Genomic DNA, 20,828 nt, shown 5'->3' with positions numbered 1-20,828 from the left:
AAATCGACTGTTTATTAATTCTATATTTCTCAATTCACTCTTTGGAACAGAGTCATCTTAAAAAAAAACTTAAACCTACCTGAATTAATTACAAATAACCAGAAGACTTTGGCTTCTCAAGAAAACTGAACGAACTTCATTAAAATTTTACATTTTCCTTCACAATGTGTGTATACAGTCAGCCAAGCAGTCTCTATGCGACAACAAACACGGATATCTAGGAATAGTATTATATTCCACATAAAAATATACAAGAGCTTCGTTATAAGTATTGGTGACAGAAAAACCAAGTGATTTCTTTCTTTAAATCCTATATTAACATTTAATACTCAGTCAATAATTTCCTGTCTCATAGACCCAACTATATAAACAATCCAATCCTCCTCTAAAATGTAAAGCAATTATCGTTAACTCTGTGATTAGAACAAAAAAGTATGAATTTCAATTATTACCAATGGTAAAAACTAAAATTATAAATTATTTATAAAGCAAAAACAAGGATCGTATTATTTTAAAACATCAAATTCGCACTCTTAAAGAGATTCAAATTATTAATTTATAGCCAGTCTATTAGTTCCTATTCAGTGCCCTATTATTAAAAGTCAATATTTACAAGCGCTTGGCGGCTATTGGGCATAAATTTTATTAGAATGGCTAGTTACAACTTAAATGTAGCCAAATATTTGCGTGAACACATACTTATCGTTCATATTAACTCTATTAGTTTTAAAAGCAGTATTTCAAAATTGTTAAATTACATTTAACATCGACTTTAACAAATCGTTTGAACTGAAGGGAATGTAAAGTGTGCTCACTTGCAATAGAAACTGTACCACAGATGTTGCTATACTCTGTCACTAAAAATACCGTTTGTAGTGAACAACTCAAAATTAACATTAAGTTCATTTTTTTTAGATTATCATAATATATCAATCATGTTGCAAGCAAATGCATTTTGCAATATATTATTGTACGATGGGTGCTCTTAATAATAGCACATATAGTATGTCGTATCGTAAAAGAACTTACTCCTCCATATTTCTATACATTTTTACAAGAATATTGTAACTAATAGATTACAGTTCTCATACGCGCAATGCTGTGTTGACACAAATTGTCTAAAATTTTGAATTAGGAAGTATTTTTTACATAAACACCAATTGTCAATACCATTAGACCTTATACATAAACTAATTTTAATCACTTAAAAGTTATGCATAATGCAAATAAAACTAGATTCCATTACATCCAGTCAATATCAATTAAACCTCATTATAAAATTACAATGACCTGTAACATCCAGATTAAACTTGTATAGTATTCTATAGTAAGTGAAATAAATTATTATTGATTGGGAATTTTACTGTAAAATGCATGCAAACATCAATTATTTAAATCACAACATGAATTCTGGCGCGCGTGTCAGTAACGTAACACTTAGATTGTATAGACGACTCAGTTGACAAAGTGAAAAAGATATTACAAAGTATATTATCATTATGCAATGAGCCTTTTAAAGCTTACAATACCTGCTGGGAAGCTTTGATCGGCGTCACTCGCTACATTTCGTACACAAGTCGCGTCTTGAAGACATCGTCGTGTCAGATTGCCCATCAAACCATGAGGGTGAGGAAATGGAGTGCACTTGTGCGCTATTATGTCCTGCGCAGCTGGCTGAGCAATATAATACGTCCTGCGCAGCTTATTAGTAACATTTTTAGTTTTTTAATACCCTATAGTCAAGAGGGGTGTTAAATTAATGTTTGTCTGTGGCAAAAGAGCTCTTAAACGAAGGAACCTATTTGGATGCATTTTTAGTCCATTGTATTTCGTGTTGAGGTTCTTGTTTACATTACAACAAGTTAGGTTTATTATAGTTCCAATTAGTATTTCCAACATTTCAACATATTTCAATAGCGAAAAAATTCTTGGTGAAGCAAATAAACGAGCCTCTTTTGAGGGCAGTCGTCCCCGAAATCCAGTGGCGAAGTGTTATAATTCATCTGAAGGACGACTTGCGTCGGTCGCCAAGTTAGGTTTATTACATTTCCACATTCAATAACGTAAAAATTGTTGGTGAAGTATACAAATGAACCTTCTCTGAGAGCAGTCATCCCCATAAATCAAGAGGACAGTTACGAAATCCAGTGGTTTAGTCCATGTAGTGTCGAATTCATCTAAAGGAGGACTTGCGTCGGTCGCTGCGGTGCGGGCGCGGGTCCCACTCGGCGTCGTCAGGGTCGTCGCCGTCGAAGGGCGTGACGTCGGCGGGCGACAGGCTCGACGTGTCGGAGTCGGCGGGCGGCGGCGACGCGGGGCTGTGGAAGCCGTCCGGCATGGCCGCCACCATGTGCTGGTAGGCTGCGTCGCCCAGCGGGAACTGCCGCGGCGTGTACGGCCGTACTGTCTGTAGATGTCAATATAGTTGGTGTTAGATGGGTGTAAGTTAGTTGGGTTTGTTAAAAGGTGGGTTGAAGGATGTATTATGCTAGAAGGATGAGTGTGGTGGGGTACAAGGCGTGGGCACGGGTAGCGGCGGCTACTCGTGATGCGAATTGTGTTGTGTGTGTGTAGTACACAATATGTACCTCGTGTAGCGTGGGGTCGGGCACTCGTACAGACGGCGGCGGTGTGGGCGCGGGTAGCGGCGGCTGCTCGTGATGCGAGTTGTGTTGTGTGTGTGTAGTACACAATATGTACCTCGTGTAGCGTGGGGTCGGGCACTCGTACAGACGGCGGCGGTGTGGGCGCGGGTAGCGGCGGCTGCTCGTGATGCGAGTTGTGTTGTGTGTGTGTAGTACACAATATGTACCTCGTGTAGCGTGGGGTCGGGCACTCGTACAGACGGCGGCGGTGTGGGCGCGGGTAGCGGCGGCTGCTCGTGATGCGAGTTGTGTTGTGTGTGTGTAGTACACAATATGTACCTCGTGTAGCGTGGGGTCGGGCACTCGTACAGACGGCGGCGGTGTGGGCGCGGGTAGCGGCGGCTGCTCGTGATGCGAGTTGTGTTGTGTGTGTGTAGTACACAATATGTACCTCGTGTAGCGTGGGGTCGGGCACTCGTACAGACGGCGGCGGTGTGGGCGCGGGTAGCGGCGGCTGCTCGTGATGCGAGTTGTGTTGTGTGTGTGTAGTACACAATATGTACCTCGTGTAGCGTGGGGTCGGGCACTCGTACAGACGGCGGCGGTGTGGGCGCGGGTAGCGGCGGCTGCTCGTGATGCGAGTTGTGTTGTGTGTGTGTAGTACACAATATGTACCTCGTGTAGCGTGGGGTCGGGCACTCGTACAGACGGCGGCGGTGTGGGCGCGGGTAGCGGCGGCTGCTCGTGATGCGAGTTGTGTTGTGTGTGTGTAGTACACAATATGTACCTCGTGTAGCGTGGGGTCGGGCACTCGTACAGACGGCGGCGGTGTGGGCGCGGGTAGCGGCGGCTGCTCGTGATGCGAGTTGTGTTGTGTGTGTGTAGTACACAATATGTACCTCGTGTAGCGTGGGGTCGGGCACTCGTACAGACGGCGGCGGTGTGGGCGCGGGTAGCGGCGGCTGCTCGTGATGCGAGTTGTGTTGTGTGTGTGTAGTACACAATATGTACCTCGTGTAGCGTGGGGTCGGGCACTCGTACAGACGGCGGCGGTGTGGGCGCGGGTAGCGGCGGCTGCTCGTGATGCGAGTTGTGTTGTGTGTGTGTAGTACACAATATGTACCTCGTGTAGCGTGGGGTCGGGCACTCGTACAGACGGCGGCGGTGTGGGCGCGGGTAGCGGCGGCTGCTCGTGATGCGAGTTGTGTTGTGTGTGTGTAGTACACAATATGTACCTCGTGTAGCGTGGGGTCGGGCACTCGTACAGACGGCGGCGGTGTGGGCGCGGGTAGCGGCGGCTGCTCGTGATGCGAGTTGTGTTGTGTGTGTGTAGTACACAATATGTACCTCGTGTAGCGTGGGGTCGGGCACTCGTACAGACGGCGGCGGTGTGGGCGCGGGTAGCGGCGGCTGCTCGTGATGCGAGTTGTGTTCCTGCGTGTCTCGGCGGGCTCGTCGCTTGCGCATGTACCGCGCTCGCTCGCGGCCCTCGGCCCGCGTGTGGCGCAGGGACACTGCCGCGTCCGACACGTCCTCCTCCTGGAATACCAAATTACAACCAAAATTACATAAAACCTGTATAATGCATAACTGCTAAATCACACAATTCAATGGTGGAAACAGTATCCAAAAAAAATATGTATGTAAGAAGTAGAAACTTCTGGCCATGAGCCATATTATGTATGTAATGCATAATGTATTTCAAGTATGTCTTACCTCACTCTCAATAGACATGCGGTTGGACTTGGAAATACCGTTGTTTAGCGGCGCGTCCGGTATCTCCAGCACTCGCCACCTGTAAGGTTATTATCATATTTAATCGCATTCATGATTCATTTTAGATAATCATTTAACCGCGATTAAAAATATCTAGCGCGTAAATTAAATTAGGTTTTTATAGACAAGCCGAGCAATATTTCAATGTTGGTGTAATTTTGAATACATAACTAACATTTATCTGTTAAAAATGAGAGCTTGAGTTCAATAGTAGCCATTTTAATTGTGAATTTCAGTTATATTTTAAATATCAGTTCCCTCGAGATGGGGGAAAATACTGCGGGGACAGCTAAACAGCAGTTATACTAAGTTTTTATTTTTAGCAAACGAGTAAGGGTGTCAATGGAAATGTACCCAGTACGCGTTTGTTAAAAAAAAAAAAACAGATTTTAGTTTACAATATAGTGTACATACTTGGGCGTGATGATCTCCTTGTATGTGAGTATCTGCGGGCGCGTGTTGGCGGCGACGCTCTGCGGGATGACGATGTTGTCGATGTCGTACGACTGCCGCCGCCAGCCGCGAGACTCCGTGCTCGACCGCCCGCGGGACCTGGGACACGAGAAATTGACAAGTTGAATTATGACAACGATGGCATAATGTTTTATATCTGCAGTAATGGCATTCTCTCCTCTGAAAACATGAAACCTCTGTCAAAAAAACACTGTTTAGTAAGATATGTTTACACAACTGCCACGAAGGCTTATATGCCACCATAGAGTAAATATTAACTCGTTTTAGAAACTCGCCGCATAATTTGCCAGTGCGCTTTCTTACATAAAGCATTGGAAAATAAGGAAAGATTAAAAATAATAAATCTGTTGTTATGCATTGAAATTATGCAGCATAATTCAAAAATCGTGTGATACTTTCGATTTCAAACTAAACTAGGTCATAATGAGAACATAACTAAAAAACCTAAGTACCATAAATGTTTTTGTGCGGTCAAGGTTGAAGTTTCTCAAATGCTGTAATAAGAGGTAACAGCCGAATCCCGTTATTCGTTAGACAAATAAACTAGTTTTCACTTTCGCGATGAAAGTGAAACCTTCAATATAAAGTTAATCACCTTTCATGGCCAGATGTTGAGGTTTCGTCATCTCTTTCTCTCTCCCGAATTTTTTTCGTTAGCGGCGGCCGACCTCTTTTCGACCCTGAAATAAATTGGATTATATTGTTAGTTGATTTATTATTAGACACATTTGACTTCTTGCGATAGAATTGCATTAGATTTGGATGGCTTATATAGTAGAACAATATTTGTGTCTTGCAAATAGTAATTTATTCAGATTGATTAAGAAGGTTAAAAATGTGTTTGCTTTGTTTTTAGTGAGATATGAGAACTGTGGTACCTATTACTGATAGTAATACCGTTAAGTAGCGGAAATTGCAAGATTATAAGCATTCAAACTTGAGCTAAATTCAAAGATAAATAGTAATAATGTAGTGATTGAAATACAACCATGTTAGATATTTATTTGTGTTTGAAAATTTGGAAATTGATTGATATGTGTCCATTTGTTTAATACTGTGTGGGAGAAGCTTGTGCTCAGCAGTGGTATGGTAAAAAGGTTGATGATTCTGTTAATTTTTGTAGATTAGTAAATAAAAAAGCTAGAAAACGATTGCAAATACTTGTTTTTGTAAGTGTTTATGATGTTTCTCGCCGGTTCTTCTCCATGAGAGCAGTTCTTTGGAACCGTGCAACTAGTTTGAGTTTTGGAAAGAGCTTTTACAGGTGTATTTGAAGTAAATGTGTCAGTACTTACGTGTAGGATGTCGCTTGAGCGGTTTGGGCGTGTGTGCGCTGGAGGCCGGGCGCGCCGGCCGCGCCGCGCCCTGCGCGCCGCGCCACGCCCTGCCCACGCGCGAGCGGAACCACGCGCGCGGCGCCAGCGCCGACATGTGCACCGACGCCGGCACGTCTACACAGAAACAATAACCAAATATTAACGTACTACATCATTTGCCCACCAACTATGTTGAGATCGGCTTCCAGTTTCACCGAATGCACCAGAACACCAGTGAGAACCAGTGTTTTATATAGAACAATTGTCTATTTGACCACCACTAACCAGTTACGTGGTAAATATGTAGCTCTCTGGCAGTCCCATTCCTTTTTCTAGAATTCACAGACAATTTATGTGACTTGGGGGAAACTTAACTTTTTAAGTAAAGAATCTAGTAAAGCTTTCGTTACACAAGTATTTTTAATCGAACAATATTGATTTTATACATATATGATATTTATTGTCATTCATCACAAAATTAAGCTTAGTAGTACAACATTCTATACCAATATAATACTTTTATTCTTTTTAATTGTTTCATAAGACAACTAAATCAAAACAAAAATCCACAACTACTGAACTAATTAAAAAAAAATCAAACTTTTGAGAAGCTAAACTATATCTTGCATGTAACAAACTGGTTAACGTCTGTTGTGGAAACCACAACAGACGTTAACCAGAACCATGAATATGTGGTTCGGATCCTCAGGGAGGAAGGTTCGAGATTCTGTAACATGCAGCGTAAGGGCAAGAAATCAAAGCTTTCGGAAGAGACATTAGGGCTTATGAAGAAACGACGTGAAAACCCGCCTGTCACTTCGTCAGCTAAGCGGGCTCTAAACCAAGAGATCAACAAGCACGTACGACGCGACCTCCGGTGCTCCAATACTCTTGCCATTGAAAGAGCAATTGAGCTGAATCGGGGGTCAAAGGTGTTCGTACAATCTCTTGGAAGAAGCCACTTGACGAAGCTGACCACAACAAGTGGAGAAGTCGTTTCTTCGGTGCCGGCAGTCCTTTCGGAAGTGGAAAATTTCTATGGCCGGTTATACGCATCGCATGCATCTCGACCTGATCCCGGAAATGAGGATTCTAGAGCCACATTAACACGCCATTTCACCGAAGACCTGCCAGAAGTCAGCAGTGGCGAAATCGAGATCGCTCTGAGACAGCTCAAAAATGGAAAAGCCCCTGGCGAGGATGGCATTACAACAGAGCTATTAAAAGCAGGAGGAAACCCCTTACTGGGGGAGCTCCAGAAGCTTTTTAATGTCGTCCTGTTTGAAGGGAGAACTCCAGAGGCGTGGAGTAGGAGTGTTGTCGTCCTGTTCTTCAAAAAGGGAGACAAAACCCAGCTGAAGAACTATCGACCCATTTCCCTCCTAAGCCACGTCTATAAGCTGTTCTCAAGAGTGATCACGAACCGACTTGCGCGAAGACTCGACGAATTCCAACCACCGGAGCAGGCTGGGTTTCGGAGCGGATACGGCACCATAGACCACATCCACACAGTGCGGCAGATTATACAGAAGACCGAAGAGTATAATCAGCCCCTGTGTCTAGCATTTGTGGACTATGAGAAGGCCTTTGACTCGGTTGAAATCTGGTCTGTTCTGGAGTCCCTGCAGCGTTGTCAAGTAGATTGGCGATACATCCAAGTGATGAGATGTCTCTACGAAGCCGCTACAATGTCCGTCCAAGTACAGAATCAGCAAACAAGGTCCATACCGTTGCATCGAGGAGTGAGACAAGGGGATGTTATTTCCCCGAAACTGTTCACTAATGCAATGGAGGATATGTTCAAGACGCTGAACTGGAAAGGAAGCGGCATCAACATCAATGGCGAACACATCTCTCACTTGCGATTTGCTGACGATATCGTCATCATGGCGGAAACGCTGCAGGACCTACAACAGATGCTGAACGACCTGGCTGAATCTTCTCTACGCATCGGCCTACGAATAAACTTGGACAAAACCAAGGTCATGTTCAATGAACATGTTCTACCGAAACCGATTGCGATACACGGCGCCGTTCTCGAAGTTGTTCGGAAATATGTATACCTCGGGCAGACATTGCAGTTAGGTAGAAACAACTTTGAGGACGAGGCGAATAGGAGAATTCAGTTGGGTTGGGCTGCATTTGGGAAGCTACGTCGAGTCCTAACATCGTCGATCCCACAGTGCCTAAAGACAAAAGTCTTCAATCAGTGCGTCCTACCTGTCATGACTTACGGAGCCGAAACGTGGACACTGTCGGTACGGCTGGTTCACAAGTTTAAAGTCGCTCAGCGGGCTATGGAAAGGGCTATGCTCGCTATTTCTCTGAGGGATCGCATCAGAAATGAGGTAATCCGTCAGAGAACCAAGGTCATCGACATAGCCCACCGAATCAGCAAGCTGAAGTGGTAGTGGGCTGGCCATATTAGCCGAAGAACCGATAACCGTTGGGGTAAACGAGTTCTAGAGTGGAGACCACGCCTCGGCAAACGTAGTGTAGGACGTCCTCAGGCACGGTGGAGTGATGACTTGCGCAAGACGGCTGGCAGGAGCTGGATGCGAGAAGCTGAAAATCGATCTCAGTGGCGTGCACTTGGAGAGGCCTATGTCCAGCAGTGGACTGCGATAGGCTGATGATGAACAAACTGTATTTTGTCCAATTATGGAAAAAATATCTCTAGAACAACAGCTACTTAACTGCAAATCAGTTGGCTATTTACAACATTCTACAAAATGTATGTACCTTTAATATCACTGAGCACGGGATGGAAGCCGGGGTCCACGGCAGCGATGCGGAGTCGCGGCGGCACGGTGCAGAGCGGCGGCGCGGGCTGCGTGGGCTCCACGCGCCCCGTGCACACCGCGCAGCTCTCCATGCCCTGCTCGCAGCTGCAACTGCGGTAACACATGACGTATGAGTATCATGATCTCCCGAGACATTTCCCAACCATGTTGAAGTCGGCTTCCAGTCTAACCAGATGCCGATTGATTCTTTGAAGTTAGCTATTAGACCCGATAAGTATGTTTTCATCATCTGTCTAGCCTTTTCCCAATTATGTAGGGGTCAGCTTCCAGTTGAACCTACCTGATTTCAATCCAGTTACCTGAGAAACCTTATACCCTTTGTGTAGTATTATAATACATGTTGACTATTGTGAAGTGAGTTTTGGACCAGTTAAGCTAATCCACAAGAACTTACACTGGCTACTGAATACTAATCAATTCTTTTGACCAATCATTAATTTACAGCCGATCCTAGTATTCTATGTATTTGTTGAATTGCTGACTAGAGATAGAATTTTGAACAGAATCTCTTATAAAATCGTTGATAGTAAGATTGACTAACTTAATATCAGATGGTTTGGCAGCCTTCTGAGTGGCGATATGCAAGTTATGCATCTGCAGCAGCTTCCTCTTCTTGAAGGTCTCTCGCCTGAGCGGCCGCACGCGAGCACAGGTCTCCCGGGAGGGATGATCGTCGGGCGGCTCGGAGCCCGGTAACGAGCCCTCGTAGGCCACCGGCTCGCCTTCAAACTCCACCGCACCTTTGTTCTCGCGAACCTACGAAAGTAATATTAATGGTTCAGTTATTGAAATAAAAAATATTACCATGTTTATCCAGAGTTTATTTATTTATTTGGATTTCCAACAAGAAATACACATTAAAGGCAAGTTTTAAGAACAAATATTAACTTTTCTTATGTTTCCTTAATTATAGGAAATCACAGCATGCATTAAAGTTATCAATTGATATGAATTAAAATTAAGACGTCATTAAACGTACAGTAACCTATGTGAAGAAAAAACCATGAAGCCATTGCTAAAAGGTAATTTGCTCTATGGATTTCAATACTTGATAAAATAAATGAGGGCAAAATTAATTGTATAGCAATAAAAAAGACCCCTCTTTATCTACAATTCAACAAGTAACCTTCGAATAAAATAAAATACGGGTGGGTCGAAACAAAAATAAAAAATCGGTAAAAAAACTTTTAAGTTAAACGGTTTTATCTTATGTGCACTGAAAACTAGAAAATAAAAAAATAGTTACTTACCTGTCAACCTACGTAGGTGGTCCCGGTCATATTAAACTAAAATAAAAACGTGGGGCCCATTAACTATTGCTGTAGTACTTTCTTCTAGAGGTATAATAGGTGTGGATTGCATCGACTTACTATAATCGTAACTGGAGATTTTGACAATCAATAATCAGCCGTAGCGGCTTCACCAGCGAACGCCGAGCTCATGATCTACCAAAGTATAAAGATATGCTTTGCCATAGGTAGGATTTCACAGGGGCCCCACGTTTTTATTTTAGTTTAATATGACCGGGACCACCTACGTAGGTTGACAGGTAAGTAACTATTTTTTTATTTTCTAGTTTTCAGTGCACACAAGATAAAACCGTTTAACTTAAAAGTTTTTTTACCGATTTTTTATTTTCTAGTTTTTAGTATTTAATGAAAATGCGTACCGAATATTCCTCATTCTATCTAATTCATTTAGTGTATCATTATTACACGGTCTCTTACCTGACAATTTATTACAATCTAATTCCTCAATACATAGCCCTTCCAGATACTTTTTTTTTTAACAACCCCAAAAATCATCACATGACCTCTCCTGCTGTGGGTCAGCAGCGGTGAGGGAGTGTCAGACTCTTGACTAGAAACCGTTTTGTTCCGTCGTAGGCCTTTTATGTACCAGGGCCGCGGTAACTCTTTCGAACAATCTCGCAGCCCAGGCAGGCCTTGGCCCTGTTGGGCCCCGCTGGAGTTACTGACAGTTTTCTACTTGTGAAGCCCTTTCATTTGATACCCGTATTGGTGGGATTGATAAAAAATTGTTATCAGCCATTTGGTAGCGGCGGCCATCTTAGATTTCAATTTTGCATAGTAAATTGTATTCTACTTGTTGAGACCTTTCATTTGATACCCATGTTGATGGGATTGATAAAACCTACGTTATCCGCCATTTTATAGCGGCCGACATCTTGGATTTAATTTTTTATAGTATATTGTATTCTGTTTGTTAAGCCCTTTCATTTGATACCCATATTGATGGGATTGATAAAACCTACGTTATCCGCCATCTTAGATTTCAATTTTGCATAGTAAATTGTATTCTACTTGTTGAGACCTTTCATTTGATACCCATGTTGATGGGATTTATAAAACTTAAGTTATCCGCCATTTTGTAGAGGCCGCCATCTTGGATTTTAATTTTATATGGTACATTGTATTCTACTGGTTGAGAACTTTCATTTGATACCCATATTGATGGGATTGATAAAACCTACGTTATCCGCCATTTTGTAGCGGCCGCCATCTTGGATTTCATTTTTTATAGTAAATTGTATTCTACTTGTTGAGTCCTTTCATTTGATACCCATGTTGATGGGATTTATAAAACCTAAGTTATCCGCCATTTTGTAGAGGCCGCCATCTTGGATTTTAATTTTATATAGTACATTGTATTCTACTGGTTGAGAACTTTCATTTGATACCCATATTGATGGGATTGATAAAACCTACGTTATCCGCCATTTTGTAGCGGCCGCCATCTTGGATTTCAATTTTTTATAGTATATTGTATTCTGCTTGTTGAGCCCTTTCATTTGATACCCATATTGATGGGATTGATAAAATCTACGTTATCCGCCATTTTGTGCCGGCGGCCATATTGGATTTACAATGTTATTGATATTACTATATTGTATTGTCATCGGAATTAAAGGTGTATACAAAATTTCAGATTAATCGGTTGACAGGAAGAGGGTGAAATTTGAATTACTAAATTTGACCCAAGAATAATAAATAAAACAAACGGGGTAAGCTAAATAAAACCGTTTAATAAAAATCGCCACACGCATTCTGTTCTAGTTAAAACTTGCTTCAGTAGTTCATTGTAGGTCCGCGACCTTGGATTTACGATAGGCGCAAACGCATAACTTGTTTGAACGAGTTACTCATGGTCTTATGGCTGATTTACATTGAGTCAGTAACTGACGTCAGTCCACTGACAAGTCAGTGCTGACCCGGCACTGCCATCGTGTAAATTGATTTGAAGTCAGTACAGTACTACTGACGAGACACTGACACCACACTGACTTCGTGTAAATAGCACGCGTCAGTTTTCGGCGCCTACACTGACGTCAGTTACTGACTCAATGTAAATCAGCCTTTACGTCAAATGACCCAGTGTTTGTTTATTGCTTTATTAGAAGTTCAGCTAAACTTTGACCTGCCATCTTGTAGTAGAATTCGATGCTAAAGGTGCACATGTAAATGATTCATTTTCGGCAGATTCAGCTATTTGGTTTTTTCGAATTATTATAAAATACATTAATATTTCGTTTGAATTAGTTTTTTTGTTGCAAAAAATTCACTTGTTTATGCGGAAGTCCTTCAAATATTTTTTTTTGCCAGCTGCAACACAAACTGCTATCTTTTATATACCTACAACTTCAATTACATACCATCAGTACTTTTTAAAGGAACTATTCATTCTTTGGTAATAAGATTAGATAACAAAAGTAAACATCATTTCCAGACACGCACTTAATCTCTCCCTTCACATAAAATGGTTCTTAGAAACATGTGTGACACACACACATCTGCATGTTACTTCACACATCTGCTTTTTTACTTTTCAAGCTTCACTTTGTTGATAGAGGGTTAAGGTCTAGGCAGGCCATAATTAGTCATATCAATTTAATAAGTCTTGTATTTGGGAGCTTATCTCGCGGTAGAGTATAAGTCTCGGTCATTGACCTCACATCTCCTGATTAGAGCTTTAATATTTGGGCCCAAATAAACATAATGAAGTGCTTCAAACGCAAACATTTTTTGTGGCTAATTAATGTTTATTTGTTTTCATTAAGTGTTTAGTCTTATATTACATTATTATGAATTGTCTATTTGATGTTTCTAGGAATCATATTTATTCCCAGTTGATCCAAACTAACCTGATATGACAAAGCAAGATGAATCAAGAACAATTTGTACTGATTAATATGAGACAGATAGTACACTGATATCATGAAATTACAGTAAATTTATCAACAAATTACACAGCAGATTTTTAAATGACTGCCCAAAGGAAGATCTTATTTTGGATGTGTCTTTTTCTGTTTGTTCACATATATAATCATCGGCAAGGATATTGAGCCCTGACCTTCACCTGAGAAGTGATTTATTGGTTTATTGCCTTAAGAGTACAGTGCGCAAAACGATCCCCACTCTTCCGCCGAGAGTTCATTATCTGTGCCGATAACTATATCAACGTCATTTTTCAAACTCATTTTAACAATATTTTTTTTCCAAATACGTAGGTTAATTAATAAGGTATAGAATATCTGACCTGTGCATGCAGCTCATTATGCTGGCGGATCCTGTACTCCAACTCCTGCACTTGTGCCTGCAGCCAGCACCAACGAGAAGCTATCGACGCGCGCTTCCGCTGCCAAGACCATAGGGCGCGTTTCTCACTGAAACAATACAATAATTATATCAATAAAAGAGTATCAAGCCCTTCTTTATCCACTTATTTCAGGAAAAATACTCAAAACAACATTTAAGGCTCTCTTTGTGCTTCAAAACAAAGTTTACATGACTTTCTGATACAAAATTTTATAAGACCTTTTAATTAAAGTAATAAACTGGAAAAACCCCTCTTTCAAAACCTGCACTGGGAAATTCTACAGTAATAGAAATCTTCATACTTTTATATTCATGACTAACATTTTAGTTCTTACATAAAAAACGTCACGTTGAAACAATCAAAGGTCATTGAACTCCATATTATACACGACAGAACACAATTTCAAGTGAAATAGGGTTTTTAAATTGAAAATGGATCAGATTATACAGCAAAACAAGCAACCGTTATCATACCATGAAGTTAATAGACAAATAGTGCATACTACATCTGATAACAAAAGCAGATTCACTTTTATACTGATAAAGTGATAACAGAAAGTTAGGAATGTCTTTGTATACCACTACTATCAATGTAGAACCTTTTCTAGTCTACACAGTTATAATGAAAAAGGGAGGATTTGTGTCTATGGAATGTAACAAGAACCTCAATAAATAAGACAAATTTTATAAAAAAGAAAAAACTACATTATCCCAGATTAACAGAGTATACAGTTTATCCAGGTATGTGAAGTAGTTCCTCTGGATCGCTACAGAAAACTTGAGAACAGCTAGTCAATAATGAAATTAATAAATAGAAGGGATTAATATAACTACTGGGTTCTATCCATAGCAGAGTTACTAGACTTAAGGAATGTCTTCTTGTCAGTCCATGAATTTCTGTAGTTGTGTTTATTTACAGTTACTCACAATTTAATGCTATATCAAGCTGCATTATGTCTAATTAAATATGTTACCCTATAAATGTATAATTTGGTTTCCTTTCCATTTATCCAACAATTATTGTAGTTCACAGAAACCCTGATGTAATAATATAACTTCATAAATTATATCATTAAAATTATGTGCAGTCTTTTTTTAATTGAGCATCTATTAAAGATAATTAATTTATCTATTCTGTATCTACTGTACAGCTAACATAAGTTATCATTTCATGTATTTGTATTATCAATTAAACACATCAATAATTTTCTTTGATAAGTAAACCTTATTAAGTAAAAATTTACAATATACAGTTAAAAATTAATGCCTTACTTTTATACTAGCATTATCTTTATATTTAATCAATAAAAAATATACTATTTGGCAGCTTTTAAAAACTTAGTAATTCAGTAAGATTTCTTCTAAGTAAAATCATCTAATTAGGCTTGATTTCATTAATAAACTATCAGATTTTTTTGAAATTATGAAGTTTTCAATTATTCAGTGTATTAAAAAGTGGTTTATATCCAAAATACTCAAGCAATATTTGTTTACACTGAGTTATGAGCAATGATGCAATATCTTAGAAACATGTGAAAGTAAGAAAATTATCTCACAAACTAGTCTCAAAAGTATTATTTATTTGTTTCTGTAATCATTTTACTAATAAAGCATTACTGAACTATTACAAGGAGTCTATAATACCATGGAAATAAAATAAAAAACATAGAAAATTAATGAGCCAACATTTTTGTATGTAATCATAATGTGACATGCAATATAATGGGATTCAATTGTTTTTTCACAAGTTTTCCTTGTTTTCATATTTTAAATTCAATACTGAACACAGAAACACCAGCACTGTTGTAGCTTCTCAAGAGAAATTAGAGTGTCACTCAAACAATAAGCCCACATCCTGCTAGTCTGCATATCCAATTGTTATTCAACTCAACATAAAATGCATAGGAATAATATTTCAAAGGAATACTAGCTAGGGATCAAATATACAAGCATTTTACACTGAGATACTAATCACTCTGCCTTATTGTTATGGATGCAAATGCTGATTGGTAAGCAGGTCAGCACTTGACCTTCTAACTCAACTTGAACATTATGCTAAGGTTTATTTTATGTGTACCTTTGATATACCTACAATAAACCACTGACTATTATAATGGGACAAATAAGTAAGAAATTCCATATAGTACTCACATGGGCATTTGTTGTTGAAGTGGATTGTTGTATGTGACTGCCTCATCATTACTCTCGGCTCCAGAAGATGACAGTGTGGCATCAGAGTCCAGCTCATGCTTCACCACTGACAGGTGTGAGCGCAGGGCCCCCGCCGTGTCCTCCAGCCCCGTCAGGGTACCGGACGGAATGCCAATACTTGCTGATTTGGATGCATCACCTTTAGATGTCCCAGGATTATAATATTTAGGACCTACAACTGCCCTGGATTGTGCACTGGCCTGTAATGCTGAAGTAGTCTCTACAGTCTTAAGGAAAGTTTTCAGGCCCATATGTCTACCGCCACCGCTATCTCTTCGGGCACCCCGTGTACACTTCTCAAATGACTGAGTGGCTTCCTCAGATACTTTCTTACCTATTGCTCGGGCCTGTAATATTCGTAGCCTTCTTTGTAAAAATGAACATCGTCTTTCTAGTTTGACTTGTACTGTTTTAATCTTCTCTTCCATAGCATCACCCTCAGAGTCCGCAGGTTCTGGCAGGGATTCGAATCCAGAGAGAGGAAATATCGCCTCGGGGTCGTCGGTCGACATGACCTCGCCACCAGAGAGCGCATCGGCCCCCGTATCCATTGTTTTTATAGCTTGAAGCAAATCTCCTTGTTGCTCAAGTTCAGTGCTTCCCAGATCTACTAAGATCTGTTCCATCTCCTGGGAGTCCTTGGCAAGGCTGGGCTGATTCTGTAGCCCCATATCATCTTCGTCCATGTGTGTCACAAGGTTATCGACGGACGTAAGCGCCCGTCTGCGGAGGGCCTGAGGCCTCTCTGTTTCGCCAAGACCGTTGGTGTCGTGGATGTGCGGCTCTCGGGGTGCTATGGACAATGCTGGTGCCATGACCTGCACCTCGCCCGCCGCGGACGCTGGCGCTCGCCGCGTCAGGGCGGGCTTCTCGAACAGTTCATTTCGCCCTTATGTAACACTAATAACAAGTTCACAGCACTGGCACTACACTCAATATCACTAAAACACAACTCTTTGCCACCATTGTCCACGCCAATCAGTCCCCCGCCGGTTCCATTGCGAGCCAAAAAGAACGGCGGGCAGACAGCGACTCGGCGCGCTTCTGAAAACAACGTTTATGAAGGGTTATGAACCGGTTTTTTTCTATTCAAACAACACATTGACATTGCCGATAACTATATCTAATGGAACGTGAAAAATTCTACACACAAAGCACCATAATTCGAAATTTAACCCACGTGATAACGAAAAGAGTACGCTAGCGGTCGCAGTTGCTTGTTTCTCTACGATATGAAACAGGAAATGATACACTTCCAAAACACTCGGCACACACTAGTTCTGCAGTCTATAGAGTTTGTCTGTGTAACACTCGTGTTTCACCGAATGCTTATTATCTAAATAATGACAATGAAGATTTTTTTTAGTAATAATGGCGGAACCAGGCCAAAAAACACTAGCGAACTGGGTAGGTAAGGTACTCATATCCAGTGACGAAACGTTTTGCCGCACACGACTAGCGTTCGCTTCGCATAGAGCGATTTGTGCAAAAGAGATAGCAAGCAAGGCCTTGAACAAATGTACTTGCGCGGTAAAGTCAAATGAGTTTTGAAAAAGATATACCTAATTATAAATTTTTTGAATCACTCTATACCTCAACAATCAAATTTTCTGCAACAATATCTAAATGATTTCTTATAATACAATCTTATTTTCTTGTAAGTATCCAAACGACTACAGACTTTGGCGCCACGCTAGCATCAATTCAAAGTCTCTGACTTAAAACATCACGATATTTCATTTGTTTATCAAAATTCAATAAGACGCATGAATGTAAATAAATTAAATATGTTTTATTGTCGCCAAAAATACTAATAATTTGCTATATTCATCATACAATACTAATTAAGTAAAAGACTAGACTTCCGGTCGCTGAGGAAAATCATTATTTGCGTTCCGTTTTGACAACGCTATAGCTTGAACATAAGCGCACGTTCCGTTTTTGTTAGTATTGTGAGCATTTGATACTACCACAACATGTGTGCTGGGGATTGGTCGTGCATTATATTTAATGAAAATGTATTTCTTGCGCAATATTTCACAATTTAGCATTTCAATTTTAAAAATTACTCCGTCGCATGGTGTTATTCTTCTTTAGTATAATACCTATATCTTTTTTTTATTAGAGCAGAAATAAAATTCCATTGTTCCATTCAGACGTTTCATTCTGCGCAGACGCATTTCGTAATCAAACTATTATTTTTTAATTAATTAGAAGTTGTACACGGTTCTACAGTATAGTAGTATAGTACCAAATTATATAGCTGTACTTACATTCGTTTTTAAATTAGGTACATGTTTTCAGAATGATCAATAACACCGTATACTTATTCATACCTTTTTTATCGGACATTTGTATTTTATATGGGCAGAAATTACGCAATTTGTACGGAGATGGGTATTTGCTGTTGTTTCGTTACGTACCTACCTATCTACTCTCGTTCTACTATTGGCAGGCTTTTAAATCAACATTTCAGTCTCAGATTTTCGTGAAATTGTCATGAGAGCTCCTATGCCCCTCCCCCCCCCCCTCTCCAGATTTACCTTCAAAGCCTACAGAGTACAGGACTTGTGGGTCCCTTAATAATTATATTTCTTCAATAATTAAGATCTGCTTATTGAAAGAAACCGAATTCCTAGCAGCACCAGAATAATATTATTTTCAAAGTAAATGGCTACTGTTTCTGTAATAACTATTTCAATAATATTAGTTACGGAATTACCTACTAATCAATGCTAGCAGTATATTGAACTTTTTAAATAGAACCAACTAGCACAGTATGAAATGGTCAAATAATATTTGTGATGTCCGCTTTCATTTTGAACCTCATTACTATTTTCAGTATCCCAAACATCCCGAACATCATTTTAATTTATTGATTCAATGTGTGTTTATTTAATTTAAAATAGTTTTATAATTTGATGTAACAACTATTCACACTCTCAGACATATTACATATTTACACTATAATTTTGCCACAATAATATTAAAACAGATTACCAGACCAACTCTTATAAAAAAAAAACAATTTTATTCAGTTATGATTAATGTTTTGCTGATTGATGATTTTGTTATGCCAAATAATTTGAAGAAATTATTTGAACATTTGTTATATTTTGTCTCTCACTATATATAACAGATTTGTACATCCAGAAAAACTTACACTGACAAGGAACTATAAAAGAACAATATTAACATTAAAGCTGTTAATTAATATAAAGTGTTAAGTAAAACCAAAATAATTTCTTACCTCTGATAGTTTGAACATTGATTTTGAAAGTTGTATTTGCTCATAGTTGCAAATCAAGAGAAGCATTCTCCCCCACATTGCACAGCAACAAACTCCTATAATTGAGAGAAATTTACAATGAAATCAGACCATATAATTAAAACCACTTGATATTTACTCAATTCCTTTCAGTGCTATCAGTACTGCTGACAGGTGCCTGACACAGAAGTTATAAAAAAATAATGTCACTAGTGTCAATAACTTAAAAACAAAAATCTATTTTTGTACTAATCATTATTAAGATTACATGGTCACATTTGTTAAAGGAAATGTATTTTCATGTTTGTAATACACCTTTGCAGCCAAGGTGGAAACTCAGATACCTCAACTATTGACACCCCTCATAGGGACTCCTACTTAGCTATATGAATATTATTCAAGTCTTACACTTTGCTAACTCACAATTAATCAGCTACTAAAGCACAAAACAAAAACCTAAATAGTAGTTGCAACACATTTTGTAGTTTGTAACTTGTTTGTTCATATCATAGAGAGAAAAATAATAGTGATTGTACCAGTATGTTTCATTACCTTATGTGAATGGCAGGTTGGGTATTATAAAAGTACTTACAAACTTTGATAAGTCTAAAATCCTAACTACTATGTTTTGTATTAGAGAAAAGCCCTACAAGTGATAAATAAGAAAGCTGAAAGTTTCAACGGGCTCCATATTTTCTTGAAATCATGTTATATTAAAAATTTCCATTGTTTTTCAATCCTCAGAACAACCAATATTATTAATTAAAGAAAAAAAGAATCTCCATGTTATTTTCTTTGCAAGTATGTACCTACTTGGTAGAATTGTTTTTAGTGATCTTCAAGCGATACCTCTTTTAGGAAATAAAATTGTTAAACATTAAAAAGTCATAAATATATTTGATATAGTTAGTATTAGTACCTTACATAATAACAAGTTTTCTATGCCTTTGCAAAGTTTACATAAGTACTGTATAATACCTGGGTGATTGGTTAATATAATTATAAGTGAATTATTCGGTAGCTCTAGATTCTATCTCAAAATGAAATTGTTGGCACATTTATTAAATAACTTTTTTCCCATTATCCAATTTCGTATTTAATAAAAAGAGTTTTCCTAATATTCTCTAAAACAACTGTTGTTTTGTTTTAATTTTGTCTGCTGAGTGACAGTCATAAATTTTAACCCACTATTGTGTACCTACCCCATATATACCGTGTCCCAAATAGAGGACTAATATAAAATTGTGCCTAGGTATATCATTTTAGATCTAGAAATGGAATATAACAAATCAAAATTTAGGTAAGTGAAGGTAAAGTCAACCCTCTCTCACCAGAATACAAAACTAGGAAAGGTACCTACTGGGTAAAGTAATTACCTATACCTTCTTACCTTTTCCACAAACTGATAAAAATGAAGTAAATTATCCAGGAATAGTGGTATAACATTTTAAAACTATAAAATCCTTAAGTATTAAACAATTCAAAAAAGATTAGGGGAAGTAAAAATAAATGAAAATTTAAGTTTCAGTAAAACTATGTGAATGCATAAACTTGCATGAAAGTATAATTATTGTTTTAGTAAACATTTAGGAAAAGGGATTTGCAGTAGTAATGGTTTTGATATAATTAAATAACAATTTTATTTATTTTTCCTTACCTTTGCACGCAACGACGTCTAGAGAGGGAATGAGAGGGAAAGAGAAAAGTACGAGTGTAGGAAAAAATCTTAATATTTGTTATATCAGTTTAAAGTTACTATAGCAATGGAAGTTGGTAAT

The 20,828-nt window shown here is 39.1% G+C and overlaps 1 protein-coding gene across 3 annotated transcripts; it reads right to left on the bottom strand.

Moving 5' to 3' along the window:
- Nucleotides 1–5: 5 nt before the first annotated feature.
- Nucleotides 6–20,793, bottom strand: LOC124634056 (KAT8 regulatory NSL complex subunit 1). 3 transcript variants are annotated; one of them, XM_047169464.1, is made up of 12 exons: nucleotides 20,708–20,793; nucleotides 19,033–19,127; nucleotides 15,723–16,826; nucleotides 13,513–13,639; nucleotides 9,497–9,711; nucleotides 8,894–9,045; nucleotides 6,131–6,286; nucleotides 5,431–5,515; nucleotides 4,776–4,913; nucleotides 4,302–4,380; nucleotides 3,933–4,124; nucleotides 6–2,407 (listed from the first exon to the last, which is right to left on the bottom strand). In XM_047169464.1, the coding sequence occupies exons 3-12, from the start codon at nucleotides 16,595–16,597 to the stop codon at nucleotides 2,174–2,176; spliced, it is 2,253 nt and encodes a 750-aa protein (XP_047025420.1). In that variant the 5' UTR covers nucleotides 16,598–16,826; nucleotides 19,033–19,127; nucleotides 20,708–20,793; the 3' UTR covers nucleotides 6–2,173. The 3 variants fall into 3 exon arrangements, with proteins under 3 accessions (XP_047025420.1, XP_047025419.1, XP_047025421.1); XM_047169463.1 differs by lacking the exons at nucleotides 19,033–19,127; nucleotides 20,708–20,793 and adding an exon at nucleotides 16,963–17,882; XM_047169465.1 differs by lacking the exons at nucleotides 19,033–19,127; nucleotides 20,708–20,793 and adding an exon at nucleotides 16,963–17,882 and having other exon boundaries at nucleotides 15,723–16,823.
- Between the last annotated feature and the right edge of the window lie 35 nt (nucleotides 20,794–20,828).

Source organism: Helicoverpa zea, chromosome 10 (genome assembly GCF_022581195.2).
Source record: "Helicoverpa zea isolate HzStark_Cry1AcR chromosome 10, ilHelZeax1.1, whole genome shotgun sequence".
Lineage (NCBI taxonomy): Eukaryota > Metazoa > Arthropoda > Insecta > Lepidoptera > Noctuidae > Helicoverpa > Helicoverpa zea.
This window is presented reverse-complemented; position numbering and strand designations above follow the sequence as displayed.